The sequence below is a fragment of the Festucalex cinctus genome, chromosome 21 (genome assembly GCF_051991245.1).
Source record: "Festucalex cinctus isolate MCC-2025b chromosome 21, RoL_Fcin_1.0, whole genome shotgun sequence".
Lineage (NCBI taxonomy): Eukaryota > Metazoa > Chordata > Actinopteri > Syngnathiformes > Syngnathidae > Festucalex > Festucalex cinctus.
In genome coordinates this window covers 15066739-15085268 of record NC_135431.1, presented here as the reverse complement: position 1 = coordinate 15085268, position 18530 = coordinate 15066739, and the positions used below count along the sequence as shown (strand labels likewise).

The following is an 18530-nucleotide window of genomic DNA, read 5'->3' as shown; positions in this document are numbered from 1 at the left end:
TCGGATAATTTAAATCCCGAGTTCTCTTGCTAAAGTAAGTCGATTTTGTGTTATGATTTAAAACTCAACAGAGCAAATTGCTGATTAGTATTTTTTATTTTTTTTATTTTCGGGAAGTGAAAAAAAAAAAAAAAAAAAAGAGGGCAAACCAATAGATAGCAGAAAGCGGTGAGTGTCACGCACACTCCAAGTCTGTACACACCCTGTGAGACAGTCGCAGCAAAGGCAACACAAACGATCCCCGATGATGGATGGCCTTTTGGATAATTTTGCATGTTTTTTTGGGGGGGGCTGCTGAACATTTTCACTCAAAAGTAACAACAGGTGGAGAGAAAAGTGCAAACTGTGCCGCTATTCACAGCCACGGACATTTGAAAATAATTTACAGACTTCATTCTCATCGACTAGCAAAGCACATACAGAGCAGACAAGTGTTTTTTAAAAAAAAGAAAAATGTTCACATTGATGGAAAGCAGCCTTGTGTAAAATGAACGCCACCTTCACAGACTTGATCACGAGTCGGGAGCTTGCGGAGAAAGTAACAGCGTGATTTCAAACAGCAGCACTGGAGAACCGTTTTCCTACCTTGGCCAGACTAAATTTGGAAACAATTTTTAATGTTTTGTTTGTTTTGTTCTGAGAATTGCATGAAAAAGGGGGGGGGGGGGGGGTAAAAGCTTACATTCAGAACAAGTGGTCACAATAGTACTGCAAGTGAATTAGTCAAATAAATAGTTGGGATTTTTTTTTTTTTTAACTTGTACGACTACACGCTTTCTCCAATTGTCTTGAGCTTGACAGGAAAGCAGCCTAAGCACACTTGATAACACTTCAGTAATCTGGAGGCAGGAGGAGACAGCTATTTAACAGTAAAAATGTTAAAAATACAGTTTTAATACTGACTTGAGGAAAATACCGCTTTTTCGCAGTTTCAACATTTCATGATTTTTAAGTTAAAGAAACAAGCCCAAGAGTGACATTTTTTTTTCCTTCTTGTTGCCGTGAGGCTTGATGGCTGTACTGGTTGGGAGAGAAAAAACAAACAAACAAACAAAAAAAAAAAAAAAAAAAAAGAGAACCACTTAGTGGCAGCTTTGTCCCACCAGAACAAACAGACTGCGGCGAGGGGGGCGCAGTCAAGAGCAAGGCTTTCCTCTTCTGTGTACGAGGAGGATGGAGACGGCGGCCGACCCAGGATGAGGCAGAGGGAAGTCCTTGGCTACGAGGAGACCGTCACGGGGTTGAGGGAACCGTTGCGGCTGTAGAACTTGGAGAAGGCCTCTTCGAGAACGCACGCGAGACGAGGTTGATCGCCCTGCACACCAAAAAGTCACGGATAAGTCTTAAAAATGGAGGAAGGTAAGTGAACACTTTGACGTCAAAGATTAATTATTATTATTATTAATATATATATATTTTTTTTTTTTTACTGGGCTAGGAGGGCCTACCTCACTGATGAAGCCGAGCTGAACAAGCTCCACGGCCAACTCTTGCACATTCTCATCTTAAAAAAAAAAAAAAAGACAGAGCTACATAAGAGACAGCCTAGCGAGTTGGCTGGTTAGCCAGACAATAACCTACTTGGTAACAGATCACAGCTCAAGTGTCGGTTGAGTTTGTCCTCGAGTTTGAGCAGCAAAGTCAGCTAAAAAGGAGAACATCAAGTTTAACATTTGGAATCATTTCTGTGTGCGTACATAAGTGACGAGACGCCTCACATGATGCTTAGCGCCTTCATCCACGGGCTCGATGTTGCACTGCATCTGAAGCACCTGCGGGCAAATCGGCCTTGTGGTCAAAGCTTCATTCGCGTTAGCCGCACGGCGACTTCTCACCTTCCTGGTCTCAAGTTCCGCAGGTTCTGGGGTGGGCGTTTTGACGGAGGGCGGCACGATGGGCGACTTGACCGCCTCCTGCTGAGGTTGTTGTGGACATGGAATCCCAAACGCCGTCAGGGGATAGATCCCATTCCTGACAGCCAGGAACAGGAACAAAGATTCAATTTATTTATTTTTTGGCCATGCTATTTGTCATATGAAATGTTCTCACACCTGACGTCCTCCAGGAACTTGTCCAGCTCAAGGGCAGGAAACTGTGACAGCCTGAGGAGAAAGTTGAAAAAAAAAAAAAAAAAAAAAAAAAAGTCAAGCTAAATTCAAGTCCTCCGACCATGAATGTGCACTCACTTCATCTGAACGCCCTCCTTCCCCTCCACAATCACCAGGTTGGGGTCCATGTTCTTTGTCATCTCCTCTAAAGCGTTCTCGGGAATCATATCTACGAGAAAAAAATAAATAAAAAATGACGTGAGGACACTTGTGTCCACATTTGCTGCTCTATTGGCCGTGTCTCCACTCACGCTGGTGGCTGACGATGCAGTGAGCGGCCAGCAACTTGAGCAAGGGCACCTCGAACAAAGCCTGGTGGAACAGCAGCTCCCTGGCCGTGGGACGCTTGTCCGGGTCCACCTGCAGACACTTCTGGATGAATTCCTGGGAGAAGAGAGAAAAAAAAAACAAAGACAGCTTGAGGGGGGGGTTCAAATTCTTTTCCTAACAACTTCCTGTAGAAGACTGCTTACCCGTTGCAAGGGGTCCTCTAGGGACTGAATGGCACTGTTTATGGCTTCTTGCGAAACGTACGACGAATCTCCGTTACTCTGGATTTCTAACACTGCCATCTGAGAGAGGGATTTGGAAAAAAAAAGGCTTAGAAATTCATTTTGAAGACTAAATAGTCTCATGTGCCCTGCACCTGATTGGCAATAACTCCAACTGGGTTAAGCCCTTTTTTACACTGCACTTAGCACCACAAAATGGAGAGCAGCTCTCACCTCTAAGGCGCACATTCCAAAGGAGTAAATATCCACCGCAGTAGTCACATTGGCAACAGCTGGAAGGAGCAGTATAAAAAATTATGATTTGCGCCAACAAAATGAAGCAAAAAGTTAGAAAATGCAAGCTCTTACCTCCATATTCTGGAGCAAAAAAATGAAGGCTCTTCTGCTCTTCTCGACATGTTTTGACATGGTTGTTAATTGTGTCCGGAGCAACTAGGATAAAAAGAAAATAAAAGATGAGCTGCATTATTCAAACATGACGAAATGACATAATTCTAACCTGAGCCGATCTTGATGAGGCCGTTATGCTGGATGAAGATGGTGTCACAGGTCAGGTTGCCGTGAATGATGGGAGGTTCGCATGAGTGCAAGTAGCTGCCGTAGAAAATTAAAAAAAAATTGAATAAATTGCCAACAACATACGTGAATGTGTCATACTAGAAGAGTCGTTTCATTTCAAAGACTCACCTGAGAGCAGAGAGAATCTGTGTGCACCAGCGCTTCCAAGCCTGAAACACACACAACAATTTAAACACAATCAGCAGTGACAACTAATAAAACAATCATCTTCCTTTCCCACTTTTTCATTCATAGTCTTGTGATTCTTCTTAGTCTTTTTCAGAAACTGCTTGAGACTTCCGGACGACATGTACTCAGTGATGAAGATGACCTGCAGCAAGGGAAAAAGGTACGAAGCAGACGATGTTAACATGGCTGTCAGGAAGACGAGCGTGATGAGGAAAAAGATGGCGTCTGCGTACCCGGGCTCTGTTCTCCTTGACGTCAGCCCAGTACTTGTGGAACTTCACGATGTTCAAATGCTCCAGCTGGATCAAATTGTCAAACACGGCTTTGACCTTTTCCTGTGGGGAGAATGGGAAGAGTTTGAAGGATTTATTTTTTATTTTTTTATGTGTTCGTTTCACAGTGAACTTGCACTTTGTTGAACCAACCTCTTGCAACTTGAAGTTTTTCCTTTCTGAGAACATGACTTCATTCCACACCACCTCGACTCCCTCCTCAGTGTCCATGGCCAAGTAGGCGTTATCGATGCCGGGTACATTTCGTTGATTGACCTTCAAGGAGGACAATCAAACCATGTGATCGATGCAATCCAGTGGTGGGATGTAACTACTACTTAGTCAAAAGAGACATTTTATCCCATTATTATGAAAAAACAAACATTGTATATAATTGACAGTCAGGAAAACCATTTGTTGCTTTTGTAAAAAAAAAAAAAAAAAAAAAAAAAAAAAAAAAAATGCACAGTCTATGCAGAGAGTGAGTTCAAATTGCTTTTCAACCTCTTCTCTGCGCTTCTGCCAGCGTCCACAAGGACTCTCCTCCAAGATCTCAGACTCGTCCTCGCTTTCCTCCTCCTCGTCCTCCGTGGCGGCGGCTGCGGCGGGCGCCTGGTTCACCACGGACACGGGGGGAGACACCGACGACACGCCTTGACCGGCGGCGGCCGTAGCGGCAGCAGAGGCCATCGTCTCGGGCTTGGCTTCCTGGACCGTGTCCGGGGCCTGCTTGCTCTCGGAGCCCTCCGACATGTTGGCTTGGTCACGCCGAACAGCCTGCCCGTGCGACACCGGCGATGATGAGCCTATTCATCCACCATTCGCTCGCTCGCATTGTGTTTTTATCGTTAGCTTGAAAACAGTGTAGGGTAGCTAACAACTGGCGCTTTGAAAAAAATGCTAAACAAGCGTTATAAAGGAAAGGCCACAACATAAGAAAAACACAAGTAGCCCAAGCAAAACATGTAATACATACGTGTTAAAGGAAAGAAATGTGACGGTGTCAGCTCCAGTTTAACACACTTTCGTCTCCGGTCCCAAGCTCCTTTTTTTTTAAGCTTTGCTAGCTAAAATGGAAACAAAAAAATCTTCTGGGTTCCTTCAACGAAGTTGCGGCTAGCTTCCTTACTGGAGAACACCACCAGGGCGACAAAAGCCACGACAAAGCTTCGTAATAGGATTCAATTTTCACGTAATAAGTCACTTGAAAATGCTGAACGGAAATATAAGCTAACTAGCGTTAGCGTTCACAAGCAGCCAACCGCTCCTTGGGTTAACCTTGCTGCTACTCCTATTATTCTCCCGAAAATTAAACACAGTTGACACAATTACACCATTACGAAACTGCTATATACATTTACTGACAGCTAACATAGAAAAGTTTCATTGGAAAACCCACAGACACGTATAGGAGTCAATTAACGTGGTATATTCAAGGTTTGTAAAGATCTAGTTTTCACACAGCCAAATGTGATGGCGACAAGTTCCAGATGCACACTGCACTACTCTCGCACGCAGTACGTCAGCGTAGGTTCGGGTTGCCAGATCTTGAAAGCGACATTCCCCTTTGCGCGGCTTGAATCGATGAAAATACTTAAACATTTTAGGTGTCTAAACCTCCTTAAACGCAATCCTAATAAGTTGTTTTAAATATTATATTCTGGTTGTAGATCGTATAAATTTAACCGTTTTTTTCTGTGTTTAAACTGTTTGCTAGTCTTGCTAAAAAAAAAAAAAAAATTAAAATCTGGCAACCATAGATTGGCATCCTCCCATTTTATTTGATAAATATTTTTTTTTAATGTAGCATTTTATTTTATTTGTATTTTTTTTTACACAGAGGTACGGAACTTGGAAAAAAATGGGGGTGGCTTCTTTCTTAGTTTTTTTTCTCATTATTATTTCTGTTTCATGGAATAATTGTATTTCTGTTTTTCTGAACTTTTTTTCTGTTTTTTTTTTTTTTTTTTTTAATTTGTATTTCTTTTATTAAATTCAGGAAAAAAACAGCATATGGTAGCATATTGCATTCACACTGAATATTTTTGGGGGAGCGTCTTTTTTCTTTCTTTTTTTATTGAGAAAAAGAGAAAAATATTCCATGAAACAGGAAATGAAATATAAAAATAATGAATAATAATAATAAAAAAAATAGAAAAATAGAAAAATAAATCTGAAAATTAGGGGACCGGGAGTTATTCCGAAATACATATACAATCAAAATATTTTTGTGTGTGTGTGTTTACGATTTTGCTTCTGTGTGCCATGTTCTGGCTGTAGATTCCATTTTGTCAGATAAAGAATTGTTGGAGGAAAAATACCCGAATTAAAAGAAAACAAATTGGTGACCCCTGGCTTGTGCGAGTCATTTAAAATGTTTCAAGTTTAAACCTTAAATTCTGGATGTACCATTCGACACACATTAATGACAAATTTGCCCTCTGGTTCGTTATTCAGTACATTTATTATTATTTCTAGCCAGGTAGCGCTCGATTTAGCTGCGACCCGGAAGTTAAACACCGACCGGAAATTGGTTTGACATTTTGTTTGTTCATTACTGTATTCGATCGAGCACATGGCCAGAAAGTTTTTTGGCTTGTTTACACGTTTAGAGGCGTCCACAATAAAGGAATATTGTCTCCACGTCGGCTGCTGCCAGTCTACCTGTACGTCAGCTGCAGAAAAGCGGCGACGTGTTGTGAAAAGGTAACTCGTGCTCAACTTTTCCACGTTTTCACTACATGGTCCTCTAAAAGTATATCTGTGTTTAAAAACAACAATCGTCTCATATTTAGCGTGTCCTCAGTTGACTGATTAGATCAAAAACATTTAGGTGCGTGCGTTTACATAATCTAACGAGTTACGATATTATTGTCCAATGTAAAATGTGTTTATTAGTCTCCTTGTCACACGAGAAACTGTGAGATGATGACAATAATAATAATAATAATAATATGCATGCATACATACATACATACATACATACATACATACATACATACATACATACAAAAAATAAATAACAGAGCAGGATTAAAGAAAATCCAGTTTGAGCATTTGAAATATTCATGAGTCAGTAATTGTTTCTGATGCCTTGTGGGATGAGTTGATGCTGCATTCGTGGATGGTCGGAATTTTTCCGATTTGCTTTTCCCATTTCCGACCTGAAAGCGTTCGAGGCGAAAGTAAACAACCAAAATGGTGGATTGTGATAAATTGTTTTTTATTTATTTTTTATATTGGCCTTCAAAACTAATTTTGACCTCCAGCAAACTACTTGCTTTCTAGCAATTTTTCTTCATGTATTATTTTTAAATTATTTCACAAGCGTTTCATACAGTTCAGTATTTCACCGTATAATTTCATGCAGGAAGATAGCGACATACTTTCACGTACGTTGTGTTACGTGAAGAAATGTCGAATATTTATGAATAAAGAAAGTATCTAATTTTCCACTCGAGTAAATTGTGTTTTACCATTCACGGTCGATTCCAAAGGGGTCGCCATTGTAGAGCGGCGTCACGTTGTAGTCCGTCGTTGAAGTCGGAAAAGACGGACTACAATGTGACGTTCAGCTAGAATGGCGTAAATGGTAAAACACTATTACTCGAGTAATAAACTAGATATCTTTTTTTTTTTTCATTCATAAATATTCGACATGACTTCACATAGCACAACTTACATGACAGTATGCCGTTACATCCCTGCATGAAATTATATAGTGAACTACTGAACGGTATGAAATGTAATGATAAATACGACTTCCGACCTTCCTTGAATGCAGCAGTTCCAAAGGGCGGGGCAGTAGCGGCGAAGGCTGGGTCTTGTCGGGTTCTGGGCGTGAGATGGGTGGAGTCAGCAGAGCGGAGCGAGCGGGTGGGTGAGTGGCTTAGGTTGGAAAGCACTCACCTGCTTGCTCACTGCATGTATCACTTGCATTCTATGAAAAGTCATCAACTAACAGATTGTCGCTAAAACTTGAATAATATGACATTTATCAAGTAGTGACGTGAATATCTAAGTGTATTTCAATTGTATGAAAACCAAATGTTTTATGCAAATTAGCACCTATGATATGCAAATGAGCCTTACTCACTGCTTCCGTTTCTGTTTTCTCGACAAGATGGAGGCCGTTTGGGGCATGGATGGTTCTGTGCTACAACCATGCAATTGGAAACCTGCTTTTGGACAGGTACGTGTACTTTTTTATTTTTTTTTTTTTTTTTTTACACCGAGGATGCCATGCTGTGTGCTTGCGGTGTGTCTGATGCCACTTAGCCATTTGTCAGTGCATTTTGACTTCTGCTTGATGTACTTAGACACACACCAGAACAACATTCACTGGTTCTGAACATGTGCTTTATTTATTTTATTTTTTATTTTTATTTATTTTAAATCACATTGGTGTGTCCAAATGATTGAAAAATAATTTATTGGGGGGAAAAAAAAAAAGACACTTATTTTTTTAAATATATATTTTTTTAAAATCTATTAGCTTGATTTTTTGTTGCCTAGTTAAAATTACATATTATTTGTACAAAAAATAAATAAAGGCACATGTCCAGGAGCACTGAATGATGTAGTTGTTGTGTGGCAGTGTTGTGCAGTCGATGAATTGGGTTTGGCTTATTGAGAGATGGTTCAGCCAGTTGGTTTTTGTTTGCACTCATGTACCTAATGACTTTCCAAATTGGCCAAATACAACCATACTTGTTTTGGTTAATGTATACAGGTTATGATAGTGGATAGACAAGTCATGAGGTGTCAGTAGATAGTCCTCAAGTGTCCAAATATAACACTGTCTTATTTCTTGACTATGTGGATGAACATTAGGGCTGCACAATATATCGAAAAAATATCGATAGCGCGATATTGGCCCTTGCAATATGCATATTGCAAAGGCTTGCAATAAGTTTTATATGGAATTTTATGCTTTTTATATGAATTTGACCAGTCACATGCTAACTAAAATGTGCATCGCCATTCAATAGTTGAAAATTATCAAGACATAATTACAATTAACTAAGATTACATTAAGGTTGCTTATTTTGCCACATGAAAAATGTTTTTCTTTCATTAGGTAGTAAAAATGTAATTTCTTTAGGTACATGTTAAATATCGCAATAATATCGATATCGCTATGTTCAGCAAGTATATCGCATATCGCATGATTTTCCAATATCGTGCAGCCCTAATGGACATACTCTATTGACAGATAGATGATGTCCACAAATGTTGTTCCACGTGAACTTTAACGTGGTATTAAAGGGGCTGTCTGCCTGATTCACTCAGGAAAATGCACTTTTTAAATACAGGATGTATACACTTTAACTTTCTCTCAGTATACACATCTGTGTTTTTGTTAATCGTTTGTGGTAATTTCGTCCTAATCCCCCAACTCCCCAGCCTGTATTTTGCCATTTTGTGTTTGTTTTGTAAACAGCGGGACGTTTCAGTGGAAAGACAGTGTTTACAACCCTCCAGCCAATCGCAGAGATTTTTTATTTATTTTTTCACTCACTCATACACAGAAGCTTACGTGTGTGAATGAGTGAGTGAAAAAAAAACATCTGTGCGTGCTTTCAAATTGCCGCGGGAGTGACGTCACGCAGCCGACACGTTCGCCCGGCCCCGTTTGCGACACGCCACCCCCCGCTCTGCGATTGGCTGGAGGGGTGTAAACACTGTCTTTCCATAGAAACGTCCCGCTGTTTACAAAACAAACACAAAATGGCAAAATACAGGCTGGGGAGGTGGGGGGTTAGGACAAAATTACCACAAAAGGTTAACAAAAACACAGATGTGTAGACTGAGAGAAAGTTAAAGGGTGTACATCCTGAATTTAAAAAGTGCATTTTCCTGAGTGAATCAGGCAGACTGCCCCTTTAAGGGATGTGTGCTGTGTACTTAAAATGTGTCAAAATAATTGAGTTAAAAAAAAATGCTAAAAATTGTTTTTACTGATGACTCCACATGCTAACCTTTGTTTACGATTTTTAACCGAGGCATTTTAATGACAATTTTACTCACTGTAAATTGTATTTGTTTGTTTTTGTTTTTTTGTTTAGTTGAGCTAGGTAGCATTGTGTTTAGCTGGGACCCCGAAGTGTTGTGAATGAGCATGGCTGACGCGTTTTTGTTTTTACCTGACAGGATGGAGGAAGGTCTTGGACGAACACGCGACCAGCAGACGTGAGACTTCAGGACATGTTGTTGGGTCTGCGCTACATTGACAGCAAGCTGCTTTTGGACAGGTGTGCTTTGAGGTATGTGATGTCACTAAGCCATTTCTCAGTGCGTTTTAACTTCTGCTTGATGCACACATAGCAGAACATCATTCAATGTTTCTGAACATGTGCATTATTAAATGTGATTGAAAATGTTTGGCAAAATAACACTAAAATGATAGTATGAAAACAAATCTTTCGCACATGTCCAGAAGCCTTGAATGATGTTTGTGTTTGTTGTGTTTTTGTCTCACTGAGAGATGGCTTACTCATGCTCATGTGACATCACACACACATGGTGTTGTGTGCTGCTGCTTCCATGTACAGCCTGTCAACCAGTTCTTGTAACTTGAGTCCAACGTTATTGCTGTGTCCAAAAAACTGCTTTACTGAAGTCAAATATATTCTTCAACTGGAAAGAGTGTGTCTGTGATTTTTTTCCAATTGCAATCTTGAGTTTTAAAAAATGTGACGATTTGTCGGTGTCATGCGTTTTGAGCATGAATTGAGGAAGCCTGCTTGCACCAGAGGCTAAAAACATCTTCAAGAACCTGAACAATCCACTTGCAATCCGTTCAAGGCTTGAAAAATGCTTTCTGGCTACAATTAAGGTTCACTATGCAAATTTATGGACATGGCTCCACCCACTTCAGGGAAAATCCTAATTAATTTGCATAACTGACCACTCCCTCTCAGAATTGACCTATCAGCTCGCTGTATGCAAATTTATTTGCATAACCACGCCCACTTTTCCCCCAACACTCGTGCAAATACTGCTTAATTTGCATAACCACACCTTCTTATGCAAATGATTAATGTAGTAATTTGCATAAACCCCACCTACTTATAAAGCCAACCAATCAGATTCTGCCACTTATTCCATAACCCACCAATCAGATTGCTTTCTGTTCAGTAATTTGCATAAACCCCGCCTACTTATAAAGCCAACCAATCAGATTCTGCCACTTATTCCATAACCCACCAATCAGATTGCTTTCTGTTCAGTAATTTGCATAACCCCACCTCCCATGTTACATGGCCACACCCCTTTGACAATCTGGTTTTTGTTTTGGTTTGTTTTCTTTTAAGAGACAAGATACGGAGACAATAGATTTCAAGAGCTTTTGTAATGTATTGATTGTAACGTTACAAGAAGAGTTCAGAAAAGATGCAATTTGTCAACTTTTATTTTGTTTCTGCAGAATACATGTTGGAACAGCAAAAAAAAAAAAAAAAAGAAACAAAAACAAAAACCTTGAAAATAAATCAAACTAAAGGACTAAGAGGGAGAGGGTGGGGGCAAAAAAACAACAAAAAACAAGTTTGATGACTTGATTGCTGTCTCCTTGTCACCAGGTGAAGTTGTGAGCCAGCGGGAGCAGATCATGCAGACCTAAGACAAAACGACAGTAAGTCAAGTCAGCTTGTTGTGCAGCAAATGTTTGAGATGTGATGAAAGCCACCAACCAGCACAGAAGTCCAACTGACAACTTGTGGGATTTGGCCCAATCCCTCACACGGCTGCAGCGCCAAGGAAGCTCCACCATGTTCCTCGGCACCTGCAGCAGAACATCATAGGTAATTTTTATTCATTTATTAATTCTGCATGGATATCAAATGGCATTTTTTGTTAAAAAATTGACTTACATTATCAATTTACATTTAAGGATACATTTAAAACATGCTGGGATACTTTTGGCAGTCAAAACAATATTTTGTCTATAATTAATTTGAAACTTAATGGTACTAATACTATTTGTATGTGAAATTTTTTTTTAAAACACATTTTGCAACTTGCTGTCGACTGAAAATGACATCACAAGGGCTCAGGTAACCAGTCACAGCTCAGCTTGTGAACGTCACATGACCAAACCTAGAAAACAGGTGAGCTGAGATTGGTTACCTGAGGCCTTATGATGTCATTATCAGTTGACAGCAAGTTGCAAAATGTGTTTTTAAAAAAAATGGTACTAATACTATTTGTATGTGAAAAAATTAAGTTTAAAATTAATTATAGACAATAGAATAGAATTATTGACAAGATTAACTTTATTGCAATAATGGGCTTAAATAAGTGAAGTATCCCTTTAATTTACTTTGGACTAGTGTTTAATTTCAGAAAAGCAAAAAAAAAAAAGGTTGTCTTTTGACTAAAAAGAAGTTTTAGTTGTAATTTAGTAATAATTTTATTTTAGTCAACTAAATTGACAGTTTAATCTATTTTTCTTCAGCATACATTTCAACTTTTATACAGAAAATTATAACACCCATTTGTAACTGTAGGTTAACACTCAAGACATTTAATACAATGGAGTCTTTGTTTAAATGAAAAACTGAATATAACTTAGTTTTCACCTAAATTAACAAAAAAAAGTGCATAATTGTTCAAGATTAATCTTACAGCTGCACAATGTAAATATGTTTGAACATGATATATCATTTTGAGGCCGAATTGCGATCTCAGTCCGGTTTTGAGATAGTTAAAGCTGCTGTTTTATTTAAAAAGGGCTTAACTTTACTTAAATAAAAAAAAAAAATAAATAAAAAAAAAACTTCTACAACACGCTGTCACCGAGTTCACCCGGAGGTACTTGGTTTCGAGTCTGCTTGACAAGTTGACAACCGTACGTGGTTGAGAACGCGCAGCGCTGAGCTAACTTGATCCGCAACAGAACAAATAGATTTAATAAGTTTGCAGCAACGAGCTGCAGAGCCTCTCCTCCGTGGTGACAAATAAACTAATAAAGAATAAAGAAAACGGGAGTCGCTAAGCATGCTAACGGCTGATGTGAAATGCAGAGTTGGGAATGACCCAAAAGAAATAAGTGCTTGGGCGTACAGTAGATTTTTCACACAAGTCTGGTTAGAACCGCGTTAAAGCAATCAGCCAGTAGCTATGAACAGAACATTTTTACAATTAATACGCATTCTAGACCGAAAATAAGATGACTGATACATTAGCCTTTACACTTTGACTGAGCAGAGCACAACAATGGCTGACGTCAAGCTCGAGGTACAACGCAGTGATAATTTCGGCGACAAATTTTTCACTAGTACTTTTTCCAAACAAAAAATTAAAGGAAAACTAAAATGGAAGCCATTCTTTGAGACGAATGATAAATTGGTCACACTGAAAATTTCACAATCCAATCAAAAGGAATGAAATGGAGAAAAGAACCACTCAAACTGTTCAGGGTTCACTGCATTTTATGGAATATTTAAACACGTTTACATCCATTGTGCGGCTGTAAGATTAATCTCAAGCAATTACCCACTTTTTTTTTTTTTTAATGTAGGTGAAAACTTAAAGGGATCGTTGGGCTTTTTTAACATGAATCTCAATTTGATCCTCACCTCCCGTGTGTGCGATCAGCACTGACTTACCCCTGACAGCGTTCTGTGACACGCGTTCTGGTTCGGCGTTGGACGAGAGGAAAATAGTCCAGCAAGCTGGCTGGGGTCTCGGAAATAAAGCGTTTTTCTTCTAAAAACTATTTGTTTTCAAAAGCGTGATACATTCCCATCACAAAAGGTGTTTTAATTTTCTGTATAAAAGTTGAAATGTATGATGAAGGAAAATAGATTAAACTGTCAATTTAGTTGACTAAATTGCTCTTTTGTAGACTAAAATTCGATTAAACTAAAATAACATTAAAATTTCTTGTCAAAATTAACACTGGTCCAAAGTAAATTAATATGTATAATTATTTTCTAAACTTAAACCTTTATTCAAATTATTTGATTGAAATTAATTATTTTAAGTCTTAAATTTGTAACAAACAATATTTAATATCCACGCAGAATTATTTTAAAAATATCTCGCCTCTTGGAGCTAATTGAATTTTTTTTCTGACCCTCTTTAACAACGCCGCCAATCAGAAATACTTTTATGGTTTTTACACTAACAATTAAGGTAAAGACCAAACAGATTTAATACATGATATGAATTTAACGCTATATCACAAAGCCCTCAGTCTGTTTGAAGCAGCCAAGTCTAGAGCAAAAATATGGGAGTATTGGGAACATTTATTTTAGGGATAGACCGATAATCGGCGCCGATATTTGGCATTTTGACAAATATCGGCATCTGCCATGTTTTGAATCTGAAGGCCGATAAAGCTCACTGAGCAGGGGATACTTGCGAATTTGGGGTTTTCATCAGGATTTGTAAGATGTTCGCAGTCAGTTTTTATTTGTCGTAAACAGATTTGGAACATATTCACACAATTTTTCACCGCAAAAATCTTTTTGAAACATTTTTACGAACCCTAACAAAAAACCCAAATGAGCTACATTCACATGAATTTGTTACTCAGTGAGAAATTCTATATAGTTTTAAAGAATTCCCCCCCCTCCCCATTTTACTGCAAATGAATATCGGCTTGAAATATCGGTTATCGGCCAACTTGACTACAAATAATCTGTATCGGTATCGGCCTTGAAAAAAACATATCGGTCTATCACTAATTTATTTACATATATTTTCAAAGAACATGTATGTTAGTACAAAGTTTAAAACATTTTTAGTTACCATAGACTATTACACATAATTGAATTTATGGCGCCAAGTAGTACTGTAGGTCTTGCCTTAACTTCAACCATTTTAAAGGAGTACCTCACACTACTACCTCTTGTGTTCTTGCATTATTCGACTAATAGATTTTAATATTTTGAAGGTGTCATTTTCAGTCATGTTTGGAAACATTACTGTACATTGTGAAAAGGCTGAATGTGAGTTTAAATCTGCCAAAAAAACAAAAAAAACAAAAACAAATTATTTTTTCCTAAAATCATTTAGCCCTAATTGGAAGACATGGAGAAGCTCACCGAGTTAACATTCAAAGCTTACCGTTAATTGCGTCAACTTCTTCAAGCTGATGGCATCAATGCAGCACCAAGAAAACAAGTGGTGGATAACAGTCACTGCCTGGTCAAGTGGACTCTACAAAAAGAGGGGGGGGGGGGGGGGGGGGTGTTAAGTTTTTGTTTGTTTCTCTAAGAAATGCAGCAAATATTTTGACATAAGATGAAACCCACCATTGAAGAAGAGGACCTGCGAGTTGTTTCTGGGACTGTCAGTGATGACGCAGCTGCATTATAGGAAGAAAACATTGAAGTGACATTCATTGACAGAGCAGAAACAAACCAGTCCAGCTTCTAGTCCACTTTAACACGTGCCAACAATTTAAAAAAAAAAGCAGCAGCAATGAAGATTATCTACATATTTGTCTTTGTCCACCACAGGTGCAGGATCTTGGTGGCCAAGCAGTTTCTCAATGATGACCGATTCAAGAGAGGGAAGAAAAAAAAAAAAAAAAAAAAAAAAAAAAAAAAGTGGTTCAGCTTCTCCAGGGACCAGTAGAGATGTTTTGGCACCACCTAGCGGACATAAGCAGAAGAACCCCATGAATAAATGTACCTTTTTGAGGGTCCAAAGAAAAGCTCAGTTAAATGCAGCTTTGGTGGAACTACAAAAAGGGATTTTCAAAGACATAAGTTTGTCATATGTCCACATCACAGCTGTTTTGTTTTGCAGCTTGCTCAAGCCCAGCCTCGTACAAAAAAACCAAAAAAACAACAACCTTGTTTCTCTGGCAGCTCTCATTAAAGTCAAGATGACGTTTAACCTGCACGCACAAAGGGAAAAAAAAAAAAAAAGTTTGTCAGGAATGGTCACTCCAAGTCACCTGACATGTCCTTGCCCTCCTTCAGTCAGTTTCACCATGTGACGAAACGTAACAAATTAAAACATATTTTAACGTGTATGAGTGTTTATCTCTCACCAGCGACGAGAACAGGGTAGAGCTGGGCGTCGTGTCAATGGCCGGCGGCATGCTGGCTGGTCTGAAAAACACGGTAGTTAGCTTCGAAACATGAAAGCACAATTTAGCCAAGAAAAAAGAAAAAAAGTCTCACGGAGCCATGGCCAAAAAGATAGCGGAAGTATGCAACTTGATTTCAAGGAGAGTCCATTCGCTTCAAGATGCAAGCCTGTGGACAAATTAAAAGAAAGTTAAGAGTTGATTCCCATTTAAGTTGTTAATGTACAAACACCAGTAACCTACGTTGTACCTTCTCCAGACACTGGAAAGGGGAAAAGTTAATTGAAAAGTACATATAAAAGAACTTCCGTTGCTACGTATACCGTTTAGGCGTTTAATAACTAAAAGTTTGAACAAATAAGTACTTTACTCACCGCGAGCATTTATTGCCAAACATGTCAAATGCTGCCTTTTGTTGCGTTTTAGCACGTCGTTGACTTTAATTGATCGAGTAAACATTCTAGATAGTATACTAGCAAGGTGTTTCCACACTGAAAAGGTTAACATGTTGAAAGTTACAACTACGAGTTTAAGAAGAATCTTGAAACAAACCTCTTGTTAAAACTTTTGGTCATCTTGTCGAGCTGAGTGGAGAACAGCAGGCGGAGGATTTCGACGTGACGCTGGTGAAGAAAAGAAAGAGCGCTCATACAATTAGTCACAGCTTAAATAGGTTTTCGGTAACAACGTCATCACGTGATTTTTTTTTGTTCAAAAGCTTTATTTAACCAAGAGAACAAAAAAAAAAAAAAAAAAAGGTTTCCAACTGCATTTAGACAGAAAATCCTGATAAAATCGGAGCGTTGCTTGACCGGGGGATTGAACCCCGCTCGTTTGAACCGGAGGTGGTGTCACTAACCATTAGGCCAACCTTACTTGGCAGGTGTCATCCTTTTGGTCGCAATTATGCCATAGAGTGATAAATTGTGGCCCAACTATACAACCACTGATTCTATTAATAGAACCGAAAATCCTGAAACTGTCAACGCCGTGATGGTCGAGTGGTATACGACATTGCCTTCGGTTTAGTTATTCTCGTGTTCGAACCTCGTTTTCTGCAACCTTTAGATTTCGTCGTTATGTTTGTTAGTTCGAAGGTGCGCAAGCGAGAATCGAACCCGGATCTCTTGAACTGAAGGCAAAGTTTTATACCATTCGGCCATCGTGGTTAAAGGCGCTCGGCGTGTAATGTAACCTATTTGTAAGATTTCCACGTGAGTTTATGCACGCAATAAATGTGAAGAAAATCCAGATTCTTTCACCGACAATCTGGCCGAGTGGACTGTAACAGAGATTTCGGTTTCGACCGACGTGGGTTCGATTCCAGAGCCTGTCTGCTTTTATGGAGGTATTTTTTTCAGATGATTGAAAATGACAATCAAGAGGAGGGATCGAACGCGGTACCACCAGTATAGCAAGCGTTGTCTTATTCAATTCTGCCACTTCGTCCTGGTGTGCTCGTCAAAAATTAATGAAGGTGATGAGTACGGTTCCTATAATCCGAATATCGCCCCACCAGTTATTGACACCATTAAATACTTTTATTTATTTATTATTCCATTCTGGATATTACTTTCAATTCCCGCATCCACATCCTGACAGTCAGCTATGTAATCTACTGAAGTACGAATCCAATGTTTGTTAACATCTCACGAACAAGTCCATCCGATTCCCACCCTGACTGTAGTTATTCTAGTTATCCACAGGAGGGCAGTATTGCATTGTTTCACAGTTGCTTCTCCGTTTTCCTCTAAACTTTCACCACGACTTTGAGTGACCACCCACACGGATTATCAACGATTCTTCGTTTTTTTTTTTTTTTTTAAATTATAATTCATTGGCGGCTTTAGTGCTAGGCGTCTTATAACGACTCGTTTATTGTTTTATCACATTATTGAACCATTACAAACGAGCCGAAAGCCAGATAAACTAACAACTAACATGAAACGTCACCCTCTTCCAGGGAATGCGCCATCTGCTGGTGATATGTGGTACTGCACCCAAGCCACTAATTTCTATGTTGAGGACTTTTTTTTTTTTTTTTCTCTCTCTCTCTCTCTCCCCTTTCTTCTCATAACTTTTGAACCCAATGGCCCAGAGCTGTGTTTCCTGGTCCTCGGGGCACACTATCTAGCCCGTTTTCCATGTCTCCATATTCTAAAGCAGGTGAGGATCGTTATCAGGCTTCTCCAGAACTTGCTGATGAACTGCCATTGGAATGACATGCGTTGGGAAAAGTATTGGTCAACACAAACCACAACACATCTGGGACGGGTTGATTCAATATTTTTTTATTTGCACAAAACCAAAATCAGAAAAAATGCACGAGGTGAACACAGAACACTTGGGGGGGAAAAAGTTAAGATGACATTTTGTCGGCTTTCAAAAAAACAACAGTCTTGCAATTCATTAGTGCTCATCAGCAAGTTAGTTATCACAGTTGGGGAAAAAAATTTTTTTTCCACGCTGCCACCCTAAAATTGGTTCAAACTAGGGTCCACAAATTGTAAGTTTTTGTTTTTCTTAACCTTTTTTTTTTTTTTTTTTTTTTTTAGGATGCCTTCGGATAAATGGTCATCTTTTTAAAATGCTTTACTATACATGGTCGTTCAAAAAAAAACTCTTACATGTTAGTTTTTGTGTCTTTTTTTTTTTTTTTTTAACCCGCCTTACTATACATGGTCGTTTAATTAAAATATACATATATATATATATATATATATACACATATATACATTTTTTTTAAACCAGCCTTACTATACATGGTCGTTTTATTAAAAAAAATAAAAATAAAAAATACATGGTTGTTTTTAAAACACCCACCTGGTCACGAAAAAAATGC

General features: G+C 38.8%; 2 protein-coding genes and 1 long non-coding RNA gene across 6 annotated transcripts; 1 reads left to right on the top strand and 2 right to left on the bottom strand.

Moving 5' to 3' along the window:
• Positions 1 to 77: 77 nt before the first annotated feature.
• nrbp1 (nuclear receptor binding protein 1) lies at positions 78 to 5170 on the bottom strand. 2 transcript variants are annotated; one of them, XM_077511014.1, is made up of 18 exons: positions 4616 to 5167; positions 4144 to 4416; positions 3793 to 3915; positions 3601 to 3702; positions 3420 to 3509; positions 3308 to 3348; positions 3120 to 3214; positions 2969 to 3052; positions 2834 to 2892; positions 2582 to 2680; positions 2360 to 2492; positions 2187 to 2277; positions 2052 to 2102; positions 1836 to 1971; positions 1719 to 1772; positions 1582 to 1645; positions 1449 to 1504; positions 78 to 1315 (listed from the first exon to the last, which is right to left on the bottom strand). In XM_077511014.1, the coding sequence occupies exons 2-18, from the start codon at positions 4390 to 4392 to the stop codon at positions 1220 to 1222; spliced, it is 1623 nt and encodes a 540-aa protein (XP_077367140.1). In that variant the 5' UTR covers positions 4393 to 4416; positions 4616 to 5167; the 3' UTR covers positions 78 to 1219. The 2 variants fall into 2 exon arrangements, with proteins under 2 accessions (XP_077367140.1, XP_077367139.1); XM_077511013.1 differs by having other exon boundaries at positions 1719 to 1971; positions 4616 to 5170.
• Positions 5171 to 6134: 964 nt separating this feature from the next.
• LOC144010623 (uncharacterized) lies at positions 6135 to 15161 on the top strand. Of its 2 annotated transcripts, XR_013281274.1 has the most exons (5): positions 6135 to 6345; positions 7763 to 7831; positions 9793 to 9893; positions 11223 to 11444; positions 15111 to 15161. It is a non-coding gene; the product is annotated as an uncharacterized LOC144010623 (long non-coding RNA). The 2 variants fall into 2 exon arrangements; XR_013281273.1 differs by lacking the exons at positions 11223 to 11444; positions 15111 to 15161 and having other exon boundaries at positions 6143 to 6345; positions 9793 to 10285.
• Positions 11036 to 16401, bottom strand: LOC144010618 (uncharacterized). 2 transcript variants are annotated; one of them, XM_077511019.1, is made up of 9 exons: positions 16241 to 16401; positions 15783 to 15857; positions 15650 to 15710; positions 15449 to 15493; positions 15088 to 15245; positions 14904 to 14956; positions 14716 to 14808; positions 11334 to 11425; positions 11036 to 11259 (listed from the first exon to the last, which is right to left on the bottom strand). In XM_077511019.1, the coding sequence occupies exons 2-7, from the start codon at positions 15788 to 15790 to the stop codon at positions 14798 to 14800; spliced, it is 336 nt and encodes a 111-aa protein (XP_077367145.1). In that variant the 5' UTR covers positions 15791 to 15857; positions 16241 to 16401; the 3' UTR covers positions 11036 to 11259; positions 11334 to 11425; positions 14716 to 14797. The 2 variants fall into 2 exon arrangements, 1 of the variants encoding a protein (XP_077367145.1); XR_013281270.1 differs by lacking the exon at positions 15449 to 15493.
• Positions 16402 to 18530: the final 2129 nt, after the last annotated feature.

Excerpts from the sequence above, each read along its gene's own strand:
- LOC144010618 (XM_077511019.1), bottom strand. Across the intron at positions 15,246-15,448 it reads AGAGCTGCCAGAGAAACAAG|GTGGTGCCAAAACATCTCTA; the intron begins GTTGTTGTTTTT and ends TATGTCCGCTAG. Across the intron at positions 14,957-15,087 it reads TGGTGGACAAAGACAAATAT|CTGCGTCATCACTGACAGTC; the intron begins GTAGATAATCTT and ends CCTATAATGCAG.
- nrbp1 (XM_077511013.1), bottom strand. The coding sequence starts at position 4,392 with ATGTCGGAGGGCTCCGAGAGCAAGCAGGCCCCGGACACGGTCCAGGAA. Across the intron at positions 3,916-4,143 it reads GGCAGAAGCGCAGAGAAGAG|GTCAATCAACGAAATGTACC; the intron begins GTTGAAAAGCAA and ends TCCTCCTTGAAG. Across the intron at positions 2,103-2,186 it reads AAGGAGGGCGTTCAGATGAA|GCTGTCACAGTTTCCTGCCC; the intron begins GTGAGTGCACAT and ends CTTTCTCCTCAG.